This window comes from Miniopterus schreibersii, assembly GCF_964146895.1.
Source record: "Miniopterus schreibersii genome assembly, chromosome: 6".
Lineage (NCBI taxonomy): Eukaryota > Metazoa > Chordata > Mammalia > Chiroptera > Miniopteridae > Miniopterus > Miniopterus schreibersii.
The window spans coordinates 47,026,508-47,054,427 of NC_138107.1; the positions used below are offsets into that span (position 1 = coordinate 47,026,508).

The 27,920-nt window shown below is 38.9% G+C and overlaps 1 protein-coding gene across 1 annotated transcript in view; it reads left to right on the forward strand.

The window, feature by feature from the left end:
- Positions 1 to 3,410: 3,410 nt before the first annotated feature.
- Positions 3,411 to 27,920, forward strand: part of FHL5 (four and a half LIM domains 5) — a 31,319-nt gene continuing 6,809 nt past the window's right edge. Inside the window, exons 1-5 of the mRNA XM_081140061.1 lie at positions 3,411 to 3,578; positions 20,836 to 21,006; positions 21,810 to 21,984; positions 22,857 to 23,026; positions 26,688 to 26,874. Of these exons, the coding sequence (XP_080996187.1) occupies positions 20,848 to 21,006; positions 21,810 to 21,984; positions 22,857 to 23,026; positions 26,688 to 26,874 (691 nt within the window). The 5' untranslated portion in view covers positions 3,411 to 3,578; positions 20,836 to 20,847. The remainder of the gene's footprint in view (positions 3,579 to 20,835; positions 21,007 to 21,809; positions 21,985 to 22,856; positions 23,027 to 26,687; positions 26,875 to 27,920) is intronic.

A 27,920-nucleotide genomic window follows, 5' to 3' on the forward strand; every position in this document is an offset into this window, starting at 1 on the left:
AAGTACCAGGAATACTAAGGTAAATCTTAAAAATGTGCCTTGCTTTCAAGGAGATGGCAAGATTCAACAATGATAGTTCAATACACATGTCGTGTTTTGAGGTAAGTAATCGGGGGATGCTATGGGAGAAGAAAGCCAAATGTCTTGCACAGCAAAGAAGGGAATCGAGCAGAAGAGGCCACCTGAACCAAGTCCTGAAGGAAAAGGAGGGCTAGCCCGGTGAAATAGGGGAAGGGACGGCACACATTTATGGTCAGAGAAGTGGAAATTCAGAAGTATTAGAACATCAATGAATATGAAATGAGACATTTGAGAAACCCTAAAGTAAGAGAAATAAATAGTCTGAGAAGGGCGTAAGATGAAGCTAGAGACCAGAGGAAGATCATGAAATTCCATAAACACTAAGCTAAAAAGTTTAACCATTATCCTGAAAACAAGGGAGCCTTTAAAACATTCAATTAGCCAGGGAAATAAGGTGACGAGATTTGTCTTTTGGAAAGATCATTCATTCTGGAAGGCAGTTTGACAATTAACTAAAACCTTTTGAAATATATTATTTGTGATATCAATATCTCCTCTTTCTGAGAAGTAAAATGAGTTAAAAATATGTACAGGTCTTTCCCCAGCCTCTAATAGAAGAGAAACATGGACAGTGTGTCCTGCAGAGAAAGGAGGCAGTCTTCCTGGCTCAAAAAATTTGTTTATTCAGATGCTAGTCCACCAAGAAAAACCCTCTGTCTGAATGCTCAAGCTACGGCAGAAGTCCCAAAAGCTTTCTCCTATGCTTCTTCTTATTCAATGTAAAGAAGAAAAATCACTTTTTCAAATTGTTTTCCTGAGCTTGTCTTCATTCGCTTACAGGTTGGATCATTGCTTGAAGGCAGACTATATATCATTGTTTAATTAGTATCTAATAAATGTAAAGAACTTAAAATGAGTGTTGTATATTTTTCTTTTTCCCTCTTTCCCACTTAAATCTAAGTCCTTGTGATTCTTATATTATTGATGCTCAGGGTAATTTTTGGTGTTAAAGAAAAATCTGAGAGAGAAAAGTAAAAGAGAACTATGCCATAATGTATTTCATTTTATTGCAGCCATTTCTCACAGCCACTTCAAAAATACATTAAGATTTGGAAAATCATTCACAATGTATTAAGTAAAAAGGATATAGAGTTGTATACAATGTGGTCTTGGTTTTCTAATTAAACATATACCTATAAAATTTGCATAGGAACATTTACATAAACATGTTCTTGAATAGTTGTACGCATGCATACATAATATCCTAAAGCAATGTGGGTAAAGATTTGGCTGTTGCTGTCTCTCTAATTGCAAGTCATCTTAAATTTTTTGTCAATTCTTATTCCAGATTTTCTGCAAGAAGCATGTATTTATAATTTGATAAACTGGTACTTTTAAATAAATGTTGTTTTACAGTGGTACAGAGAAATGATAGCAGGAGACCAGACTGAGGCCAATTGTTTTATGATTGATACAGCGATCCAAGTGAGAAATGTGAGGACCTGAATGCAGGGTGATGAAAGGGTTGAGGTACTTAAAGTAGAACCAACAGAAGTCGGGATGAATGATGCGGATGGTGGGAGTGAGTGAGGAAAGGGAGGAGTCTAAGATGACCAGTTGGGTGATTGTCATGGGAAATACAGCAGACCACAGGCTAGGAGTGGGGAGAAGGGGGCGAGGCGTTTTTGGAACTGAGTTTGAGATGCCTGGGAACCTCTAAACAAAGATGTCCAGTAGACAACAGAATACAGGCCTAGAACCTTCGAGGGTGCTAAGAGCTGAGAACCAAGAGGAACAGCAGCTTGGGAATGGTTCACTGTCACGCCCCATGGGGGTGTAGGAAGAAGCACTGTGAACTGAGGAGGCAGCTCTGGGGAGGATGGGGTGCATGAAGGGAGGAGGTGAGACCTCCAGCAGGGAGGCAATCAAGAGTGCAACTGAGTCAGCCAAGGGGAGTTTCAAAGAAACATAAACAGCCAGAGATGAGGACTTTCTGGTAAGATGAAAAACAGTGCTCTTTGGGGTGCTAATTAAGATCTTTTATGAGCTTAATGGCGCATTTTTTGGTGAAGCGGTTAGAGTGGAAGACAGATTGCAGCAGCTTGAGGAGGGACAGCTCCGCTGAGCGAGTGAATGTGGGCCACCCTCTCAGGAAGCGCAGCGACAGAGGGCCATGCCCCAAACTAGGCGGGGGCTGGGGCATTTTTCATCTCCCAGGCTCCGCTTCCTCACTTCTGAAAGGAGAAAAAAATAATGTCTGTCTAGCAGTATCAGGAGTGTTAAAATCTGTTACCAACTGAATGCTCTTAGGTCCTTTCGCCGAATCAATCTATTGCGGCTAATCACCATGTTTTCATTTCCATAATATCCTAAGCATCAACGTGAGGTGACTAATGAAGCATAAAGTTGCTTGGCTTTACCTTTCCCTAACTCAGATTTTTTTTTTTTTATTGTACATACCTGAGTTTGACCTCAGAAAATATTAACATAACATTCCTTTAGCACTTAGGACAAGGACAGTCTGGTCTGGGAATAAATGGAATTAAGACAGAACATTTCTTTTCTCACCCCACCTTGCAAACCAAAGGGCCTCCAGTGGAGATTCTAGGAGCGAACGCCACTTGCTTTGCGAATCAGTTTGACCCACTAAGAATTCCTGCTGTGGATTAGTTCAATATTCAGGCATTTCTTTAGAGTCAACTCTTGAAATCTCTAGCCACTTTTCATGTTTTGAATTGTAGATTTCAAAAAGCCAGCTGAGCCTGTTTAAATGAGACCCTAAAGTGTGCATGTGACCTAACAATCGCTGCCAGCTCATAGGGACAAGGGCAGAAACAGGGGAAGCTCAGTCCACAGTGCAGGTGCGGGAGGCAGGCAACAGCCTTGAGTCGGTCTATCACATCCAAGGCTCCAAGTCCCCAGACTTCCCAAGAAGACAAGTGACAGTGGCCACGACCGAGGGCTCCTCTCAAGCTACTAACAACTGCAGGTAAGAACAGGAAATCTCTGTGTTTCAGCTGTTTCTAACCTAAAAGAAGAATTCTGAGAGTCACCAGAAAACAAACCAACAAAACAGATTAATCAAAGGAATAGAAAATACATTATCCTTTTAGAAATTTTTAAAATTTAAATGTGCCCTTCATGAGGCCTAGGCAGTGGGAATCTCTCTAGAGTGTATGTACAATTAGTATTTTAAACTTTTTGGAGCTTATCCAGATACTAATTCAAATACTAATCCTGGCAGGATTGCCCTTTAAGGATGCCCTGCACAGAAATTGTTGCTCATAAATTTTAAGTAAAAATTGACAAAGAATGCTTTTCCCGCCCAGTAGGAGTCAGCTATGTGCACGTCATAAGACTTGGAGGAAACCCATTTACCCTCCTATTTTCTTCTACGAAGTTGAAAAAGCTGCAATTGGGAGGGACCCTCAGATAGCTCTGGAGGCTTATTCTGTTCCTTTTGGAGTTGACCTATGAATGTATTGGAGGAAAAAAAATCATCACGTAGTCTCCTTTTATACTGTTCAAACTACAGGAAGAAGCAGCTTTAAGAAAAAGTAAGTTTTGTTTTCTTTTCCTTAATGTTTTCTATGTGTGTTTTATGTGGTATTTTGGCTTCTTATATACATGAAACTCTTACAAACTTTATAGTGACTGCACAAGATGAAACTTATAATTGGAAGATAAGCATAGATTTTGAAGTTTCTTAGAAACTTTTTAAAAGCCATTTGAGCCAACAGCTATCAAATTTTATAAGCTGAGCTGTTGCAGATTTCTCATTTTGATGATATGCATGTGGAAGCAACATAGTGTACTGGTAATTCTTTGGAACTGCCTCCTGAGTTCTGAAAATGTCTTTAGTCACGGGGGCATAGCTTCACTGTCAAAAAGGGGTGGCAGGATTCTGGGGTTTCATCTGACTTAATTTATTTGAATGACTAACTTTATCACTGGTGATATCTTATGGATGGTTTTATAGATCCAGAGCACAATTTGAAGTCATTCACATATTTTAAGTGAGATTCCTGCTATTTTCAAGAAAAGTCTGCCTACTTTCCAGAAGCAGGCATAGAGACAATTCCTAATCTTAGGTGTCCTAAAATTAAATAAAATGTCTTTGTGTCTGGCCCACACAGATATATAATATACTGCATGTACCTGAAGCATTGCTTTTTGAAACTGAGATAGCATTACTTAAACAAACGCATGTATCCCATATGTTTATGCTTCTTTCCTCCCTATTCTAGTCAGACCCTCTTTTCCGTCTGTCATCTATTTGAAAACCAAAGGCAACTTCTCAGCTGTCAATTTGGGTTTCAGGAATGTGAAAACTAATATGTGAGATATATATATATATATTAATAAAATGTTCACTTCTTATAAATAATATGTAAGAAAACCCTCAAGTCATTTTAGCCTTCATTTCACATCCATTATACTGTCATTTAGAAATTCTAGCATTTTTATTAGCAAAGCATATGGATTAAAATATAACACAAATGTTGCAAACACATGTATCATACAAGAGAGTTCTTAACATATTTGTTATGATATATGCCTAAAGCCATAATTCAAATTGCTTGATGGGGAAGGTAAACCCTGATGTCTGTTTTCTACACTTGTTCTATTTATTCCCACATGTTATCATTAATTGCCAATTCTGGGACTGTCCTACCCAAACAAGAGCAGCAGACTTGTGTTTTAATGCAACATCACCTCACTGACAAGTTCACCTCTTATTTTTATTATTCTTGCCAACAACATTCTGAGTAAAGCTGGATTAATTTTGGTTCCTTAGACAAGCCTAGTAACTTTCTACTACAATATTGAAAATAAATGATTTTCTAGAACATGTTGGAGAAACCTTGATTTGTTTTTTATGTTTCCAATCTAGGAAACAAGATCTCTTTAGAATTGAAAACCAAATACTTGGGTTCACATGGGAAGCTCTGAGTCAGATGTCAGTGAAACAATTGTGTATTTCCATGTTCTTGTAATTGTCTTTTTCCTGTCTGATTGTCATCATTTTTCTTCGTTACCTTTTGGTACCCTGGAACAGACTGTGAGGAGGAGGAGGGGAATAACATCTTGAATCCATAACATCTTGAATCCCTCCAAAATGATCAACTTGAGCATTTTATCTCCACATCTTTGGGATTATAGATTCCCTTAATCTAACAGAATCAATGAACACTCTTCTCAGAAAAAACAAACAATTGCACATAGATATTTCAATGACATTTATGGGGTTGATAGACTCCTGAAATCTGTCCTTGAGTATTCTCTGGGGTCCTTACCCTGAATCACTATTCCCTAAGAAGCCATACACCTCAGCTTCAGACACATCCTGGGGCCAGTGGGTTCACCAACTGGTGAAAAGCTTTAGGAAGGAAGGAAGCCTACACTGTTTCTTTAAACTTTCCTCACCTGAGGACAGGTAAGGTTTAGGCAAGGATTGTAGCTGAAGATGTAGTTTAAGGGTCAAGTTTCAAAGCAGGTGTTTAATTCGTGGTCAACGTTGTTCTGGGCAGAGTGTCATGGAAAGAACAGTGGAAGATTCAAGTAGCAGAACAGTTCCTTTTGTGGAAGCAAGGCTAGGATGGAAGGGTGAGAGCTGGGCCTCCAAAGCCCCCGGAATGTGGGAAGGATGACTGCAGCGGGTCTTCCCGTTTCTCTGGCCGTCCTCCCGTATCCCTGTACCCACCTACTGCTAGATCGGAAGACGAAAGGAAAGATCTAAACCAATGCCCATTATTTATACCCTCCACTTCAAGGATTACAGTCTCTCACCTCTCCTTCTTTATTGGCTCCTTCCATCAGCATTTAACATGTTCAAATTTCCCATCTTGAAAAACTTCTCTGTTAATGAGCTCCCCCAGTTACCCTCATTACTCAGCTTCACAGATGAATCTCCTGAAAGACCTGTCTACACTCGATGAAGAACCCCCGCTTCCTCAGCCTGCACGTCTCCATCTGTTGCGCTCTGGCTGCAGTCCTCAGTTTCCTCAGTGCTCCCGGAGGTTATCAGTTATGAGCGCACTGCTAAGGCCCGCAGACATCTCTCACTCTCTCCCTACTTGGTGTCTCAAAAGTGCTTACCCTCTTCTCCACTTTCCCCAACTTGAAACACTCTTTCCCCAGGACTTCCATGACATCAAACTCCTGGCTTTCCTCCCACCTCTAAGACCACTATCCTCAGCCGGTTTGGCAGAGTCCCCTTCTTCCCCCCTATATTCTAGACTCCTTTTCTCTTTCTGGGCAATGTCATTGCTTCACTCATCACCTATTCTATAAGCTTATGAATCCAAAATCTTCCTCTCTAGCTAAGATATCTTTTTTAAGCTACGGACCTATATATCTAACTGTGCTGAGCACAGGAGTGCCCAGGCAGAACAGGCTTGGGCCCCAGTGAATACAATGGGGAAGGTGGGAAAGGAAAATCAGAGACAAGCCAGGCAAAAAATTTGACATAGAATTTGCCATAGGACCCCTTCCAAAATGCCCAAGTAACTTACATGGTTTCCCTGCCTCACCTCTTTAGCCCCAGCTGAACAGCTCTACTTGGCTGTCCCACAGTCCTCTCAAATTTTATCATTTTTTATTTAAAAGTAAAATCACTATTTCTCTCTCCTATTCCCCACCCGACTTCCCTCAAGTATATATACTCTTGTACAGTAAATTATACCATTAAGCAACCAATTGTTCAAGCCAGAAACTTGGGGTGAACTAACTCTTCTCCCTCAACCGTATACCCAAAGAATCGCTCAGCCCTGTCAGCGCTCCTTTGTACGTTCACCTACTTGTCTCCTCTGTCACTGCCACGTCCTACTTCAAGCTGCCCTCTCCCTTTGCTTGCCTAAGAGTAGCCTTCCCCTGCCTCCAGAATTGGCCTCTTCTACTGCACCCCGAATAATGAAGCCAGTGATTGACCTAAAACAATTGATTTACAAGCACTTGATTTTGCCAATCTCTTACTTCAAACATTTCCCTGACTCTCCATTGGCCCTGGGATAATGTCCAGATTCCTTCTCAAGGTTAAAGAGAAGTAGCATAGTGAATTATAGCAGATCTTTTCAAACTCAGAGGTGCTCAGGAACCCGCTCTTGGTTTGTTAAAATGCAGATTCTGGGTCTGAAGGTCAGGGTTGGTGCCTAAGTTTTTACATTTCTAATAAGCTCCCAGATGATGCTGATAATACTGGTCATGGCTCATACTTTTCCTACAAAATTGGCTGAAGCTCAAATCCCAGTTGTGTCACTCACTAGGTCTGGGAACTTAGAGAAGTCCCTAGCCTCTGTGCCTGCTTTTCCTTGTATATAAAGTGATCGTAATGATGTGCCTTCTTCTTAGGTTTGTTATGAGAAATAAACATGTTATATTGAAATTACTTGCAACAGAATAAGTGTTAAGTGCTAGTTATTATTATTACTAGTCAGGATCCTGAGTAACTCAGCCTCTATACTCTTCTCCAGACAACACACACACACAGCCTACTAATTAATAGAAATAAATGTATGCCATTATCAAAATTCCACCTGGAAAACTGATACTCAAAATCCAAAGGAAAAAAATAGATAAGTTAAATTCCCAAAAGCATTTCAAACAAGAATTAATGATTATTCTGATCACGGTAACTAAAATATTTATTGTTTTGTTTGTTTTTTTAATTAGCCAAGAGCTTAGAAATAATGCTGCTCATCCCTTCGTTTTATTTTTGTTAAGTTTTAAACTACAAAACTAGCATAATCAGAGAATCATAATTTAACATCTCGGTTAATAAAAGCTTTTATATATATAATTCTCTCTCTTTCTTCTCCCTTCCCTCCACTTACACATGCATGCACAGTACAACAGACTAAAGAATAAAGCCACCTTTATTGTAACATATGTTGGTTTTGGAAGTTCCACTTAGTCATGTGCCCCTCCTTTTCGAGTTCAAAGACAATTGCAAAATAGACACAGGTGTCATATCTGGATCAGTTTGTCATCAACTGTATTATTATTAAAGCTGGATAGGAAAACTAGGCCTTTTCTAAAGACTGCCCCACCCAGCCTGAATCCAGCTTATTCCCAGTTGAGGGTAAAACAACTTGGAGCCCTGCATGCTCCTCCATGGGCTGGGCAGCTGCTGGGAGCTCCCTGCAGGGAGGGGAGCAGAGCTTGGGCCTATGCACAGACAATTTCCAAGGGAGCAAGGGGAGTGGGGGTTATACTCGAGAGGGTCCCTTTGCCCAGTTACTTATCTCTCCTCAAGTAGAGTAGAATCAGTGAGCCCAAGGGCAGGACATTTTATCCCCAATACTTTCAAAAGAGAGAAATCTTTCCAATGATAAATATAGAAATCTGGGGGAAATGAGAGATTCTTTCTTATAATTTTTTTTAGGTATTAATCTTTAAAAATTTTTAAATTATTTTTAATTTTTTAATTATTTTTTCCATTACAGTTAACATTCAATATTATTTTGTATTAGTTTCCAGTGTACAGCATAGTGGTTAGACATTCATATATTTTACCAAGTGTTCCTCCTTGTATTTCATATAATTTTTAATTCAAAAATATTCCTGGTTTCTTATAAATTTGTCATTGACGTAAATTGTTGAAATGCCAAGTAAGAGAAATTTTTGGTTGACAGTGTACATCACAGACCTACTTTTCCAGCATGTTCTTCAGTTGGCTAAGAAGAAAAACCAGTGAGCTAAATATATCCATAGCAGTATATAGTTGAGTTTTTAAAGTTCTGACATGTAAAAGTACTTTGTTTCATGTGCCCTTTCCATTATTCGTGTATGAGCGAAATTCTACCCTCCAGGTGTGGCCCCTCAAACCATACCAGCAGTGCTCTCTGCTGTGGTCCACACCCTTTGGGATGCTATTTCTCCATCTCCACAAGTCTGTGGACTCCCCACTGCTTAGAAACCTCCCCCCACCTTTTCTTAGAGACTAACGTTTCTTCAAGTTATAGCTCCAAAAGAAGCTTGACCTAAAGCTTTCTAGAAATTTCTTATAATTTCCAGAGCACCCTGTGCATATGTTCAAGCATTTCCACAAATCCTCTCCCCTTTCCTCCCTCACTCCTTTCCATCCACAATATTTACTGAGTGCTGAGCATATGCTAGGAATACGCTGGACACCAGCTGTCTGGTGGTAACATAGCATCTGCCCCTTGGAAGCTTATTGTTGAGCAGGAAAGATGATTAGGGCTAATGTGTAGGACGTGTGCTCAAGTACCAAGGGCCATGAGAATTTACAGCTCGGCTCCCTAATACGGCGGAAGAGTGATGGAGTAAAGAAATTATTTGTGAGTCTCTCCCCCATGCCAGCATGGAAGCTTTTCATGGGTAGAGAACTGGTCTTACCTGCCCAGCCCCGTGAATGGCCCGGAGCTGGCATTCACGAGCTCTTTGTGAAACCTACAGAACTAGAGTACACTGTGTTCAGAGAGCTAGCTGCTTGATATTGTTGGGTTTAAAAGTAAAACAGAACCAGACCAGGGCCAATGCCAGATTGTGAAAGGTCTGAAATGCTAGCTAAAGAGCTTGGAGCATGAGAGTCACAGAAAGTGGTGCGATTCAAAGACAAGTCATGCAAAGGCTGGTTGGCCTCTATTTATAAAATGGAAAGGAAGCGACTGGCTCTAAACCTTTAATATTCTATCACCAAAAACATCTGACTTTTTTCTTCCTGCATTCACTCAATATATACTTGTGCCAGGCTCTGTTTTAGGCACCAGCGACACAGCCCTGAACAAGGCAGGAAAGGTTTGGGCTCCTGTTTGTGTGACATGTTCGGATGCCTTAAAAATTCACACACCTAGTGATGCTTAGGGTGAAAAAGAAAATAACACTAAAACATAACCAATATTTGTCAATTTACACTGGGAACATTCGTTTTCCAAGAGAATGATAACTGATTTTTCCCTTTCCTTTATACACCGAACTAGCATAAACAACCCAAGATCAACACTCAGTGTTTCCCAAGCTATAAACCCACAACCACTGAGTGAAGGCTCTGAGCACTCTGGCTACAATCATTTTCCTTTGATGGATGCTGAGAACTAACTATGTCTGAATCTCTCAGACTGGGAACTGATAAAAATCAAATTAAGGCTGGTTTTAAATATCACCATATGACCGTTTAAATGGTCATTCCATCACCAACAAATTTTAAACTATCAAGAAAGTAGCTTGTAATTATTGATAAGTGTTATCACCAAAATACAGGATATAGTTCTGCCTTGAATCTCTTTAAATCACATTCTGGTAAGAAAATGATTATTTTGCTTTAGGCATAAATACTGAGAAAATTAGTTAACATGAACTTCCACCCACTTTCAACCCCAACCTAAACACCTCCTCCCGACACACACACCACTCGGCACACGTACTCACATACACACGAACACACACACCACATATGCACACAAATCACTACCTCCTTTTTAGGTAGGGATCCAGAAAATAAAGCCAAATGTGGTTTGGGGCTTTTCTTCCCCGATCCACAGTAAACCAAGAATAACTATATAAACAAAAACCAATAGAAATTGAGTGGCCTTGAATGTCGCAGGGGACATGTACTTGCTTTTGAGGATAATTGGTTCATTTTTTACAGCTAGTGGCAGCCTGGCCTCAGGCACAGAAGGAACCTCTCTGTTTATGCATGTGAGGCTGCTACTTGTCCAGCAATTAAAACCTGGAGTGCCAGATACAAATAAAAAAAAAAGGGTTTTCATCTTTTCCTTTTTTTGAAAAACACAGCAGAAACCTAAGCTGTCATCCCATACAAGCTTTCTGCCCATTTATATATGAAAACAACATCAACAAAAGGCCCCCATTAGGAGCCTGGAAATCTGAATTCTGGGTGAAGCTTTCTCACTAACCACTTCATCAACTTAACACAACAACAAAAAAACCTCAATTTGCTTATCTAAACTTCAGTTTCCCTCACTTGTTAGATGATAGATACAAACAGGAGAATTTTTAAAATCCCTCCCATCTCCTAGATTTAGCGATTTTGTGAAAATGAGCCTGGATCAGAAGCATGGTATCATAGCAAAGGAAAGCTATCAAAATGACGGGGAACCAGGAGGCTTTGTCTCTAAATATCTTCCTGTATTCATAGGAGATTCTTTTCCCTGATTTTCCCTGCAAGTCTCCTCTTCTGTGCTTCCCCCTCCCTCCTCCTTCCTCCCATCTTCTTACCCTCATAGTTGAGATTTAATTTTTTTAGTAACTTATGACAGAAAAGGCTGGCTGTGCCACCAATATACTGAAGAAATCAATTCTTTCTTTCTCCTTGAGAAAATGAGGTCACACAGAGCAAAACTGAGAAACAAATTATTCAAAATTATGGCAAATGTAAGATTCTTTAAATGGATCACCAAACTGGCATCCAATTTTGGCTTATCATAAAGAAAATCTCACTTTTATTTGACAATCTGGTCCTAAACAGGTCACTCATTACAAACTAGTACAACTAAGCTTGCTAAAGTTTATTTTGACTAGCAATGTGGGTATTTTCTATTAAGTATTTACAAAATTTTATTTAGAAGATATATTCTACTTTCTTGAATTTTTTAGGAAAGGAATATTAGTTTCCACTGTTATAAAATGAGGAGTTGAAACTGATATATCCCCTCTAGTTCTTATGTGCTATGATCAAGAACAAGAGGTTCAGGAGACATAAATTTAGCCTTTTGATTTGTGTTGATTTCATTTAATTTTAAACATAGGTCACTCATTCATTTTGTGCAAAATCCAAAAGGTACAAAAGGCGACACGGTGAAAAGTAAACCCCACTCCCTTCCCTGTCCCTTCATCACACACTCTGCAAGAGGGACTCCGGGAGATTTTAAGTGCAATGTCGGTTAATGAGAAGCCGTGTTGAGTTTTGATCAGTACCAAATGTTACAGCACTGTTAGGATAAAAAGTTATATATATTTTTAAAATGTTGTCATTCTCCATCTGCTATTACTTTAATTCCTGTATACTTTCCTCCTCGGCAATGTTTATATTTAAGTAACTCATGGTTTTTAAGGTATTGTGATATGCGTTATCTCGTTTGCTCTAAAGCACCACTTAGGGAGATAATTTACAACATTCCACCTTGCAAGGCAGAATATAAATGTCATGGTTTGTGGGGTTTTGTTTTTTTACAATATATGTATTCAGATGCTGCCAAAATGCCTGATGGGATGTTGATAATGGAGTGGTTTTATAAAGCATTACTGTAACCTGTCCCAAAAAAGCACGAAAGTGATCAGCTGAGATTTCAGAATTTGGAGACTGATTAGAAATTGCATGCATATGACAAGGGGTGCGTAGGCATTATGACCAGCCCTTAGTGACAAGCTGCTGGGCTTCACAGAAATGCTTGGGATCCCCCCTCCCCACCAGGCCTGTGAAGAGCCAGGGAGGGCTCCTTCTATCAAAGGTCTAGCCCTCCCCTCCCCAGCCCTCTACAGGCTCAGCAGGTGTCTAAAAGCTGCAATGACCACGGTTTTTGAAAACAGAGTAGACCGGTCCAAAGAGATAGGTAGCAAATGCCCGCATCCATCTTCACACCACTGGCAAACTTGCAAAGAATAACAAGCTTGTTATCCTTTGGCTTGGCCTACCAGTTCAGAGCCAAAGAAGGGGAAGCTGGAGCATCCTCCCCAGAAATCAAGGACAGAAAGCTTACCTGGAGGGCTTCTGGTCCCTTAGGAAGTCATTCAATGAAGCCTCCCAACAGGAAATCCCAAGACTTGGCGGTGTTTCCGCTTATTTTCCTGGTCTTGGGCCATTATCACTTTCAATGGAATAGAAATCCTTTGAAAACTATCATCAGTTTTATCTGAGACATTTTTCAAGATCGTCCAGTAAATGTTGGGTACTTTTAGGCCTCAATTGGAGAACAGAAATAAGGAAGACACAAAGGTGGCTCTCAGGGAGCTTACATTATGATTATAAAGAATACAACGAACTCCCTAAGCATTTATAATACAAGGTAGAATATAAAAAATATCTAAGCGGAACTCAAAGGGCTTTTTCATAAACACTTCATAATACAGCTTGCAAATGTTCCCTTAAAATTCAAAAACGTTTGAAGCTTTAAGTCAGAGGTGAAATAGAGGTGAAATAGTACTTGACAGACTCGCCTTATTTCAGAAAGCCCAGAAATGAGCTCTTCTTTTATTATTGTGTTTTATGAATTTGAGGATCACAAACCAACAGAATCTGTAATACCCATTAATGCCAGAACACACGAGAGCCAATATATTACACAGTTAGACTTGGCTTATTCTCAGGAAAGGATTAGGTGATTGATTGTGGAATCTTATTTATTGCTCTTAGTCAAATGGTTGAAAGGTCTAACTAATTTGTTCAACTGGAGTTGTCATTAGGTAAGTTGTGGATTTAAAACCCACTATATAGGTTCCATTAGATAAAGAATACATCTAACCTTTCATATTGGCCACCTTCCAAATAAAGCATGCTCTTCATTTATCGGACAGTTTCTAATACAATCTGTATTTTCAGAACAAAATTTATTTGTTTCTTATATTTGAAAATGCGCTTGTTTAAAAGAAAACTATAGACAGTAATTTTTGCTTGATTCTGTTATATTATAAAGAGCATGTACTTTTAGTTTTTCAAGATTACATAGGGTTAAAGATAAACCAACTGTACGATGGTGACTGGAACACAGCTCCTCTAAATCCCTGGATCCATGGTTATTAACCTAACCTGCTCTCAAGCCACTGTTTGAATATGTTTGTCATCCTTTTAAAGTAAATTAATTAAGGACTGAGTTTTCTCATCACTCTCTATGGAAGGAAATTGGACAAGAAAATACGGTGATGACAGTGATCAATTTATAACCTCCTCATATCACAGGATATTGAACTCAAAAATGAAAAAAAAAAAAAAAAGTTGCAAAAGACACTGTCTTTCCTCTGTGATCAAGTGTGGTCCTCTAGAATATTCCCCCAGACAGCATATTTTTCATGTGACAGTGTGCACTCAAATGCCAGGACTTTGGGAGTCAGTCAGCTGATTGGCATGTGCTGTAGGCGTGGCCCAGGTTGCAGGTTTAGACTTAGTTTTTACAATGACAGGTCATGCTTTTTGCTAAATAAGTTTGAATTTGTTACTAGAAACAAGGGAAAGCAGGTAGAAACACTGTTATGCAAATGGATCCATGGAACTCCCTCTCCATTGTTAAAAAACAACTACTAGAGTTCAGATACTGACAGTAAATGAGCATGATGAATTAGGTGATATTCAAATAGAAAGGAAGACCAAAAACAAACACTCACACAATCAGTACCCTTGAGAAATTCCGTACAGCACTTGTTAAATTTTCTAAGAATCCAGAGGCAGGGGAAATACTTTGATATATATATATATTAGATCTGCAGTGACCTCAAAGGCTCCAGCTCTAGGAAATGGGGTTGATTTGGAGGATTCATATATAAGAAACACTTATCCTGCCCCTGCCTACCATGAGCTGATCCTATGCTAAATAGTTTTAGATAAATTATATCTTTTAGTTCAGTCCTTGTATAGACCAAACCCTAGTATTAAATCAGAACCTCAAACAAGACCTTGAGGAGACCCAGAGCCAACCTAGGAACTAGATTTGCTCCTCTGGAACAGTAAATAACAGCAAGTTTTCAAGGAGTTGAAGGGAAGACTCGACTTATACCTACTGAAATGATTGTGGTTCCTTTGGGATCAAAATTGAGAGGCAAGCCTAAAGATGGGTTTAAAAGCAGAGAGTTGGGATCTGGGTAGACAGAACTGAGCAATCCAGTTTTATCTTAAAAGGCAATGTTCTTTTGTCTTGCAAATTTTCTTATATCCCAGTGAGGGGGGAAAAAATCAAGAATGACAATAAACCTATGTATATTTTAAGAGTTGGGATTTTTTAAAATTTTATAAAGAATACAATGTTTGATAAAATATGGTTATACTTACACATTACCATGAACTATATCTATTTCAGTACTAGCTGCGAAAATTGCATGATTCGGAGTGTAATCCCTCCAAGAAAACCATACAAAGCACTTTTTTCTTTGCTGGTATCTACAGAACAAATTAACCGCATGGAAAGCTCTAGTCAGCTGTTTTTGTTTCATGGGAGAATAGTTCATCAGCTCTCAGGAGGATTCATATTTGACCTCTCCACCCAAGGCATTCAGCTTCCAAGGAACAGAGCTTGCAAATGTGTCCCTAGAGACTAATACCAAGCATTCCACCACAATTCTATAGTGCTCATTTTAGGTTATTTTTGATGGATGGCCTGAAGTTATGGCTTTAGTTATTTTTAACATTGTTTGTTGAGTTTTTCAAATGTCATGTTTGAGGGGGGAAGAAAATAGCCTCCCTCTTTAAAATGGGAACTACAGTTATAATCGCCTGTCCCATCAAGTCAAGTACACCGACAGCCAACTTACCCATGACTTTTCCATTCTTGTATCTCACTTGATCCTAGAATTGGATCATAAGAGGCTGATATTGTTCTCATTTCACAGTTAAAGAAAGTAAGGGCCAGGAAGGTAAAATGGTTTCCATAATAGTGGCTAAATTAGATACTAAACAGTGCTAAATCAACCAGTGCAACAATCTACAGCTTCTGACTTCTAACCCAACACTCTCCTTGGTGTGTTAGGTCTTGGGTTATAAGCAAACACAGATAAGGAAGCACACACAGGTCTGCTCAACTCCACTCTGAGAGCCAGGGAATTAAAGAAAAGCTTAAAAGTAGAACTTCTTTACTAGTTATTCTGATTCCTTTAGATTTTTAAAATATGTGAATTCTAAATGTTTCTGCTGTAGAACATACATTTATCCCATCTGGCATAGTTTACACAGACTTGAACGACTTATATTTTCATAAATCTTAACTCCCCTAAATTTTGTCAAATTCAGTCAATGAAACAAAACTTCAGCTAATATTATAGGCCTCAGAAGACAAAGGTCTTGCACTTTTGGTAAGGAAATGGTTTGTCTCAAAATGTCATGAGCACAGACCCAGAAAGGCTGCTATAGCTTCCAACAGAGAATTGAATTCTGTGATGAAACAGTTGGAAAACTGTTTGTGAAAGCTTATTGGTGCCACTAGTTTAGACAAAAACCCGTTAATAATGTCAACAGATTGAGCACCGACTTCTGCTATTTCTTTGGTATCCTCCGCAGCTGGTATTCAAAGACACTCTAGCCCGGCCGGGGTGGCTCAGCGGTTGAGCGTCGACCTAGGATCCAGGCGATCAGGGTTCGATTCCCGGTCAGGGCACATGCGCGGGTTGCGGGCTGCAGCCAATCAATGACTCTCTCATCATTGATGTTTCTGTCTCCCTCTCCCTGAAATCAATAAAGATATATTTTAAAAAAACACAAAAAACCAAAGACACTCTAGCTGTCTTCTCCAGCTGCCCTCACAGGGAAGGAAGGGAATTCCCCTTGCAGTGGACAGGCCCTTAGGGCTTTACCCTCCTCTCTAGCCTTTACTCTCAGTCCTTTGACATATCTGCCGCAGATGTAATAGATATAAAGCAACTCACAACTCAAGTAAACGTTGTCGCTTGCAAATTCTTAACTCTCTTATACTCGAGCTTTATTCTGTTGACTGAATCCCCTTTGCGTGTGTTGTCATTAGTACTTGTGCTGGACCCCACGCCCTTAGAGAACAGGACATTTCCCATTCTTTTGTTTCTTCAGTCCTAAAGCCTGTTCTGAGGTCCCGCTGTGCTCAGACCCGAGACACACAGATGACATAAGCAACATCCTTACTCTGGAGGAGCTAGCACGTGAGGGAGGCGCACACAGGGCAGAACAACCGACACAAACACGGCACAAGAGAAAGGGACATCTGTACGAACTGAAGAGCGCGGCCGCTCTGTCCTGAGAGAGATGAGACAGTTACTGAGAGAAGGGTTTTTAACTGGGCTTTGATTAATGAGGAGAGTCCCCAGGTGGACCCTCAGCGGAGGACAAGGAGGGGGGGCGCTAGAGACCAAAGAAAAGCCACCTGCCAAGGCTCAATGGCATAAAAAGACAGAGCGTATTTGAAGAGTAAGAGGTCAGAGAAGTGGCTAGAGCGCGGGTGGGGTGTGAGCGTGGCGCCCAGTGTGCTGCGGGGAAAGGGACAGAGACAGAGGAAAAGCAGAAAACCTCGCCCAGGGTTTCTGTGCTAAGCAATGGAGTTCAAACCATTTCCCAGTCAGGGAGGGGCTGCTGGGAGGTTTTCCGCCAGGGAAGGGAGAGGACTGAATGAGTCTGGAAAGCGTTTTTCTTGAGCACTAGGGAGGATGGTCTGGAACTCCCTGGGGATACTGAGCTTATCACCAGAGAACAAAAGTCATGTAGTAGAAATGTGTTTGGTTCCAATCAACAGAGTAAGAAATCTTTAATAATATCCTCAGTTTGATGTAAGCCACTGTGGTCCGTGGGAGACATGGGGAGAGCCTAAATTAAGATGTGAGAGATGCTTCTGGAGCGGAGCCAATGGGATGTGTGGCGCCGGGTAAACATGTGCAGGGGCCCAGGCAGGGAAGGGGGAGAAGAGAGTGATTGAAACGCTGCCTTAGGAGGCCGGGCGGCTTATATAACTATGCACTAGATGGTTTCTGTAACTCTTTATAAAGCATCGAGCAATATACCTTGTTCAATGAGGCTTCCAAAGTGCTCTTGACTGGCCATCAGCCCCCTGTCTACCCTCAGAGCAGCAATCCAAATTAAAATCCCAAATGGGAGAACTGCCACAGGTAAATTCAGTTAAGCATAGTTCAAATTAAGATTCTGCATCCAGTTTCTGTCTCCATCCAAGTTTGGTACATCAATCAGATATGTTTCAAAGACTTCAACGTTTTGTAGTAGCATCTCCCAAGAGCAATTTAATATTCCTTATGCCATTTAGATTTAGATTCTTTCAAGTTCTTCCCTGAAGAAAAGCAGAATCAAATGTGCTTTACAGAATCAGCGAAAGACCTGAATGGGCAATTGAAAGGGCCGTGTGGCACTTTCAGATGAGCGTAGCTGCGTTCGTGCAGGGAGACTGAGGCTACTGCGAATAACCGGGCGGACGTTAAACCAGAAAGCACTGCAGAGAGCAGTGCACTTGGACATGTGTGCAAAAATGGTGGTTATGGCATCACTTGCATCCATTTAGCGAAACTTACAGATCGTGTTTTAGAGATAGAGGTAGTCTTAGATACCATTTACTGTATGTCCTCTATTTTAAGACATGTAACCAATGTGATGATTTTACATAGTATTATCTGCCTCCGTGGGAAACAAGAAGCTGTAATCAAACCAATGTAGTAACTTATCATTGACATTTACAATAAAGGATATATGGTAATTCAATTCCCTCAAGTAAATAAAACTCAGAAACACGTCCACAGAGACACATTGGAAACCAGAATGCACACATTATAATCCAGTACATTTCAACTCCACCATAAGATGGAAGAGTGCCCTCATTTTTGAAACTTGTAATCCACAGCAGGACAGTAATGGGACGCATACAGGTTGTCTTAAAGCGATGCTCATGCACAAGGCTTGTGTATGTTGGAATCCTGTCCTTGCTTTGCACATTTCCATGGTAACTGAGTATTGAGAGACAGAGAGGGAGGACTTTATTGTCCCTCTCCCCTCTCTTGCATCTCAAACGATTCCCCTCAGCAGCCAAGCCTTTGCATCAGTCCACAGCATCCCAGATCTCCCTTGTCTGGGCAACTTCCATGATCACCATCAGCACCCAAAACCCTTTTCTGGATATGCTACTCCCACCTGGATTATTTCTCTGTTAACAAACATAACGAAAGGACATATTACTTCTTTACTTCTACTTATTTATCGTCCACTTACTTTTTAAAATCTTTAGAAATCAAAACATGACATATGTAGAAAAGAATATCTCCAATATATGCAAACTATAAGAAATAACAATTTGACTTAAGAAATTAAATATTTCCTATATATTTGAAACCCTCTACCAATTTTGTAATCCTTTTTGTTGTTTCTTAATTTTATAATATACTAAAAGCCTTACAAAATGAAAGTATCCTGGGAGTTCCCAAGTCCTGAGAGGCCATGCTTCATGGTGCTATTATATTCATCTAGGACTAAGTAAATATCATGATGAAAATGGCATTTTCCATTTTAAGTGATAAAAGTTAAAGGTATATGCCTTATTTCATTATTAAGAGAGAAACACTTGATCACTGTAAATGAGAATAAAACTTGCATTTTGAAATCTTTCAAGGGAATCAGATCTATTTCCCTCCTGTTTCCAATCTCTCAGTAACACATTGAGTGTGTTTGTACTCACTAGGAGGACACATTTCTCTGGAAATAATCAAATAAGGAATTCAATGTTCCTTGCAGATAGATAATTTGGGGATGTTTCATTGAGGACTTTCTAGTCTGAATTTTCATATCTCCTGAGAAAAGACATGTTCCAAATCCTCAGTCTTTTCTCTATCAGTGAAGTACAGTATAGCAAAACTGCTATACACAGAATCAAAGACAATGTATATTCAGCAAGACACTGCTGGTAGTGTCATTAAAATGAAAGAAGGCAAAATATGTGGGAGTACAATTCATATGTAGCAAATCAAAATTAGCATTTATAATGCTGTAAAAAGCACCATAATAATTAATTGATTATGTGATTTTGCTAAAATTAAAAAAAAAAATCTGAGATGGAAAGTTAGAAAATATTCATAGTTCCTCATATATCCCAGTAAATCCAGAAATGACAAATCTCACTTTCAAAGAAAATCAGTGCTACCGCTTTTAATGACAATGAAAAGCTCATGTTCAATGCTTAATTAACCTTTTGAAATCTTTGTTTTGTTTTTAATGGTATTCCTAAATTACAAAATAACTAGAATTATTTTCCTGGCCTTGGCTTTATATTTCATGTCAGTTTTTCATTCTGTAAGATGCTGCTGCTATTCTTCGTTCTAGATACATGCTAGTTTAGCCCTAAAGCCTTGGGAAGGCTATCGCTCTTTCTACCATTGATGGTTTTATCTGCACTTCTACATCTGGGCAATTGCTCAGCTGCAGTCACAAAGACCCGGCACTTGGACTGCATCCTACCAGCTGAGGAGTTTTATTCAACCAGCTTGGTGTGGGATATTTAAATGAGATGCCCAGGAAGCAAGTCATAAACAGGCTAAAGCTAGAGATTTTGGAGTCAACAGAATATTTGAATCCACAGGTAGGAAGCATGTCCCAAGGGAGAGCATATAGTACAGGAAGATCTTAGGACTTATGTGTCCAAATCCTTAGGTACCCACTAAAGATTTAAGAACTAAAAGGATGGCCTAGAAAATGCACTGTACTTGATTAATAATTTCTATTTCAGTTAGAGTAAAAAAGACACTCTTCTTATTTCCATGGAATTCTGCCTCCAGAACTCTCCAGCAAGATAGAAAGTGGTGACAGTTAGTGAAAGCCCTATCAACAGTTCATATTTATATCCCTGAGGCCAAACCATCCTATTTCAACACATACCACATTCTCATTGAATAATTCCACATTTAGTGAAGGATGAATGCAGAAGGTTTTCCACAATCTGGCTGCTAGCTTGATGCATTTTGTTAACAAAATACACAGGAACTGCCAGGATGGGAGCGTGGCCTTTCCTAAATCACTCCGAGTGTCACCATGGCTACAGCATATTTTCCTAAATTGGTGAATTTTCTCTTAAGGAAATATAAATTCATTCCCTTGCTTGACTCACATTGTATTGAGGCTCTATAATTTCTCTTATCAACAAAATTTTCTTTTCTATACATGAATCATTTTCTTCTTCACAGGATTGAACCAAAATGACAGCTTCTCAATTTGACTGTCAATACTGCACAGAGTCACTTCTTGGCAAGAAGTTTATGCTCAAGGATGGCAACCCATACTGCCTCAAATGTTACGATCGCATCTTTCATAACTATTGTGAGGAGTGTAAAGAAGCAATTGAATCAGGTTCCAAGGTAGGCTTTACTTTAGTTCACAGAATTATTGCTTATGAGCTTTGGAATGCCTATTAACTGTTAATATGCTATTGCTCTGCTACTGGGTGTAAGGATCTTCAAAGTTACCCTCAATCAAGTAAGTTCCAGGCACTATGCTTAGCACTATAAAATATAACATATTCTAATCCTCACAATGATTTTAAGAGATAGTTTAGGATGCTAAATATTAAAGGGGGTTATTTGTCCAAAGTTACACTGATAAAAATGTTGAGTTGTATCTGAAATCACAAGAGTATAAATGAATAAATACATAGATAATGGGACTTGTAAAAATTGAGAATCTGTATTTTCTGACTTCAGATCAACCTCATCTCCACACCAATTGTATCCTGAGACCTTTCACAAGTATAGCTCATTCCTCCTACAAAACAAATTATTGTATTTTTTTTCTTTTTCTCCTTCACCTTTTGCCTTTGTTTTAGTTAGGTGATGTTGAGATTTTGTTTAGTTAAATCTCAAATAATGATAAGATATGGCAATCTAAAAGTAAAGACCATTCCATGAAAAACCTCTCTTGTTTATGAAAGGAAGACAGAGGAAATTTTCCTTCTGTCTTCAGTGATCAACCAAGAAGGCCCCGGGCTCTAGCTCTTCATTGCCCCAGTCTCCTCTCTATGAGTAACAGTATCAATAACGACTCTCCCTCAAGCTACCAGCAGAACCTACTGGCACCAGAGTCCCAGGAGTGTTTAGTTTTGTCTTATAAAATGGCCTGTTTTGTCACAAACACATTTAATTAACTTTTATTCACTGTCTCGGAGGATCTTTGCTACAAAGGCCGGCACTGGCACGAACGATGCTTCAACTGTGCCAAATGCAATCACTCTTTGGTGGAAAAGCCTTTCGCTGCCAAGGATGAGCGCCTGCTGTGCTCGGAGTGTTATTCTAATGAGTGCTCCTCCAAGTGCTTCCACTGCAAGAAGACCATCATGCCTGGTAAGATCAAAAGGGAGCTCTGGTGACTAACGAAGCTGTGGTGCTTTGAATTAAGCCCAAGCACAGAAGAGGATAGCAGCTAACAACAAATCCCTGCCTCTGAGAAGCACTTTTCTTGCTATCTCTTGATCTCATTTAGTGTACTGTAGAAATCATTATTTCTGTCTTGAATAGGTGAATTAAGGTGTTCTGTGTATATTCGTAAACCTGGGCCGTAGAAACATTTTGAACTAGAATGTGAGCCATAGATTAAAGATGAAGTCTATACCGATAGTGCTAAATTTGCGTTACACACCCGGTCCTAGATATAACCAAGAGCAGTTGGTTCTCTTAGGGAAGACAAGGATCCATGTAATCGCTACACTTTTAGGCAAGCACTAATTCTCTATGATTTCGACCCTCTTCTCAACCCTCATAGACAGCAGGATAAGAACACGATTCTCTCGTATTTTATTACGGATTCAAAGGTTTTCTGGGAGATCATGACTATGTGACATCCGTCTCAAGAGTCTGTGCCCCTGGCATTCCTAATATTCCTGTAATGATGATTCTGGCCCAGTTTATCTAAACCACACGCAGCCTTTCAGAGTCTCTGCTTATAACACTTTCATATCTCAAAACTGTAGCTTACAGGGCACAAGAGTTTTCAGTGAAAGGGTGATTAACCGTCATCGTGGCTGAACTCTGTTTACTTTTTTCCCCCCCCAGATAAATGTTTTGGAAACCAACAAAACATTGTTTTTTTATAAGGACAATTAGTTTATCATCTTAATTTTAAAATACATATTCTAAGTAATTTGACATATCTTTGCTTAAAGGAAAATAAAGTTATGCTTGATTTGTACTAATGGGTTCTTACTTTGGGGGTACAGGTTCCCGCAAAATGGAATTTAAGGGAAACTACTGGCATGAAACCTGCTTTGTGTGTGAGCATTGCCGACAGCCAATAGGAACTAAACCTTTGATTTCCAAAGAGAGTGGTAATTACTGCGTGCGGTGTTTTCAGAAGGAGTTTGCTCACTACTGCAGCTTTTGTAAGAAGGTAACTATCTGAAGAGAATGAAGCTTGTGTAATCTTCCAGACCATTACTTTTTAGCCACACTATATATTTGAGGTGAACTGATGCTACGATCATGATATATCTGCGTTTAGTGTGAATTCCAACATGTCCAAAAGTACTACCTCTCACAGTGAGGATGGCTTCTGTTTTTATCACTATAAAATTCCACCCAGAACATGAATTTAGTATTCCAACACCTCACTGCTTTACACTAGATTTCATGTATTCTAGTAGAGAGCACACACCTCTCTTGAACAAAATATTGCAAAGAAAATAATTTTTGATCCAGTTAGTTTCAGAGAAATATGGACTTGTCTCACAGACTGATGACACAAACCAATTCAGACACGATGCTTAACTCCTCACATTATATCTCAGCAATGCAAATGTCTTTTTGGCTTGAAGCTTTCATGTTTCTAAAGAGTAGATAGGCAGGCTCAAGACAGTGATGAGATCATTAGGGAACTTCATTAGACATAAAGACAAAGAAGACTAAGAACTTTGAGTGCCTTCCTTCACTTCCAGTACCAGAGTGTCATGCAAGGCCCTTTGACTTAGATACCCATTCCAAACAAATTTTACAGTAGAAAAAAAAGTCATTTTTTTCAAGTAAACTTTGTACAATTCTTTTTTATTCTCTAAGCATTTTTGGGGAAAAGTCACTCATCTGTCACCTTTATAAAACCTGTCTGTAGTCCATAAAATATATATCGATGTTCTCGAAGAAATCCTTGACCTCTGAGGCATCATAAGTTTACAATAGGCTATAAATCGTTACGAGAAAGCTGAATCATGAAAATATATTGGATTAGTACAGGAATTTCTAAACCCTTCTGATATATGGGCTACTTTGGCAGATCTCTAAAGAGCTTTTGTATACTTGCATCTGGAAAGCCAGAAGTCTCATTACCACTTTCTACAAAAGCATATACACACACAAACACACACACAGTAATTTTCTAGGTATATTTAAAATACTACTACTGTATTGGAATTATACCCCTAAGGTATAATTCTTAAATTACATTATAATGATGGCTGAAAATTACAAATGATAGTAACATGACATCTTACACCCAGAGACTTCCATTACACTACCAGGAACACTGACTTAGAAAAATGACTTCAAAAGCAACAGTCAGACCCTAGGAACCTGTGACATGTGAAGCTCCAAAGAAATACCAGAGTCAAAGGCATACATTTAGAAACAGATGCTGGAAATAAAAATGGATAGATTTATCTCACTATTTTGAGGGACAACTAAGTTGGCCATTTTTAAGCTGTTTCTTAAAGATTTACTCTAAAATATTAATGATACTTATGGGAATTATCTTAAAGTCATTTTTTGGGCACACAGTGTAAAGATTCAAAAGGGGAACTTCTCTAAGTACATCAGCTGCTTAGCACTGTCTGGGCCAAAGCTCTAGTATTTCCCACATTATCTAACGAGTTTGTCCTATATTGAGGACATGATTTGAAGTCACCAAAAATTTATGAAATGTCTATCTTGGGTAATAGACTGATCATGACATGCCAGATTATTTTCTATTTAATTTTTTAAGCCACAAGACCTTTAAGGAAACCTGGATATAAATGTTTCTCATCAAAATGGTCCAAGCTGAAGAAAAACAATTAGTTTCAACCTAAACCAAAGATCAAATATGATAAAATAACAATAGGCAAAAACTACTTGACAATCAGGATCTTGGAAATTTTTTTCATAGATATTATTTTGTGAAACTATTTTTTTTTTTATTGTCTACCAAATAGCAAGTAACCTCCAACTGCAAGTGCTTTGAATTCAAATGTCTCAAGGTTCAAATAGAGTATTCTGCAATTTATCGGCTGCCATCCACTGAATGTAAAATCATTATTGCCTCCACTTTGTCAGAGAAGAAACTTGATCTAAATCCTTGGATCAATCAGTGGCAAAAACTAAGCTTAGATATTACACTTCAACTTGGCCCACCTGCCTCTTCAAAAGGAATATAATCACAAGCAAACTATTTTTAATGTCTCCCAGAGTATCTTCTCCCTAATTAAACAGTCTTTGCTGTACATATCAAGTTTTATTTTTCTGTGAATATATTTTTCAAGTTTGAATCTTTTAAGCACTGCCTGCTAATCATTTGACCAAACAAACAAAAGGAATCTTGAATTCTGCTGTGCCCGCTCTAAGGCATTTAAAGCCAGTAGGGAGTATTTTAAATTGCTTGTGTTCACACACACCATTATGTTTCCCATTTACTTATTTAGAATAGTGTGGTTTTTTTCCTTTAGAAAAAATAGCATTTCTTCCTAATACCTTTAATTTTCAGATATTTATTGTTAGATTTTAAAATATTTTTAGAATAATCATTTAAAAACCCTGTATCACAAACAATAGCATTTTTTAGTTTGTCAAGAATATGGTGGCTTGTCTAGTTAATTTAAATACAAAGATTATAAAAACCATCTCAGACACAACACTGCTTTAGTCATAAGACATTTACATGAACACATTCTAAGTTCCACAGCTACTTCAGGTCAATAGCCATGGCTCTGAAAGATGCTATGACTTAATAACTGTTACACAAGAAGAGTTGTCCAGTATTTACCCATCTGATTCCAAAGAAAGATGTCTCTGCCTTTTAAAAAGTAGAATCCATGGATTAAACTGGTTTAGAAAAATACATTATATTACGGAGGAATAATAACCACCTCTGACAAAACCCTAGCACCTCATACATTAAGGCTCAATGGACAACCAGTGCTCATGACTGAGAGTCCTAAGGCTGAAAACTCACACTGTTGCCCACAGTACCCCATTTGTGCTAAATACCATACTGGAATTGCTTTATGAACACTTTTCCCCTTGGTGTTTATTCATTTACTCAATAAGGCCTTATCAACTGTTTACCATGGCTAAGTTATCTTGCCTCAGTATTTGTATTAATGTTTATGTGCATAGGGTCTGGAGCCAGATTGTGTGGGTTTGAATGCTAGGTCTGTGTGGCCCTGGCAAGAGACAAACACTCTAACTCAAGTACTTGCTCATCTCTTAAGGGGGGAAGATAATAGTCCCTCCTGCACAGAGATGCTGAAAATAGTAAGAAGAGGTCATGCCTTAGCACAGGGCAGAAAACACACGTAAGAAGTCTTAGTCTTCGTTAGCAGATGACAGTACTTATCCATCCCATTCAGGGTTGTTACTGCTGCTTATTTTTGAGCCTGGAGTAAAGCCTTCAAAAAAAAAAAGCTTTTGATTCAGCATCCCTAAATGTAAACATAGATATAAGAACATAATGTATAGAAAATATCTTAGCTCTAATGACAGATCTTTGAAGACCAACAAGAAAGCCATAGAGAGATGAGCGAAAGAATCAACAGCCAACTTCTTTTTTTTCTTTCTGGATCCATTATGGCCCTGCTTCTTTTATGTTCCATTATGGGAGAAAAAATAGGATATTTATCACCAGTTCAGTTTAATCCCTATAGCCTTTTGCTTCCCATATTGATTCAAAAAAATCATAGAAAAAAGACATCCTGACACAGGGTGATCAAGTAGCCCAAAGAACCACTTATGGACGGAGTAGAGAATCACAAAGGGTCTGAATTCTAACAGCTCCCACGCTTATTACCTTTTGTGTGATCCTTTGGCAGGCGATAACTTCAGGTTGGATAACATTTCATGACCAGCCATGGCATAAAGAGTGTTTTCTGTGTAGTGGCTGCAGGAAAGAGCTCTATGACGAAGAGTTTATGTCCAGAGATGATTATCCATTCTGCTTGGACTGCTACAACCATCTTTATGCCAAAAAGTGTGTAGCCTGCACCAAACCCATTACTGGTGAGTTCTTTAGTTTGATACAGTCCTGCCAAAAGATAGCCATGCCTATGTAAATGCTATATATATAGTTCATTTTGAAAATGTAAGTAAAAAAATGGGTAATCTTTTCCTTATGTTTCTTTTTGAGATAAACACAAAAATGTATAAATATAAATATTACACAGATGCTTCAAGGCAAGTATACAGTATAATTAGAGTAGTTATGCTCTATAGAGGGTTATTAATGTTAAACCTAATGGTACTGACTCTCAATAAAGTCATAGTTCAGCGAAAGAGGAGAGCAGGATCAGCCGAGACATCAGAGATCTTCATGAGGAGGCCTGATCTGAGCTGGACCTTTAAGGATTTGAGCAGGAGGAAGGAATACTTAAAAATCAAAATCCCACTTAATTCCAAACAAGGGTGAAGGGCCTTTAACATAGAAGAAGTTTTCATTAAATGTAAGGATTGTATCAAAATCCAAAGCTGTACTAATTAAGGTACCATAGGTTAGGAATTCATTAAACTTCATTTTAAGATGCTTCTAAGGAATGTATTATTCTCTTTTCTCTTTATTCCCTTGCAATAAGTTTTAATTATGAACAGATAAGTAAAACAAGATAGCATTCTGCAGAAGAAACAAAGTACACGTGGCATGATTTGAAAATAACATGAATGGTAAATCAATCTGTGTTAAACAGATTTTCAAGGCAAAAAAGCAAAACAAATCGAAAAAATGCATTATCTTTCCCTCAGGGACCCTTCTGAATGCTCACCCTACAGTATAAGAACTGAAGCTAATGTGTCCCTTGAGAAACCCAGCGGTCATTCTTTAGGCAACTTATAGTCACTGAATAATGTGTTCTTAGTATTCTCAGATAATAGTTTATATTTTAGTTCAGTTTATGTAGCACGGAATTAAAGATTATTGTACCCCTCTCCTTCTCCTCCACCTTCAAATAGATCACAAAATAAAAGTTGAATCTTCATGAATGTTTAAAAGAAAGGAAACAGTTTTGCTGCAAACCCAGCATGGCAGGCTTTCCCTGACTTGCAACCAAGAGAGT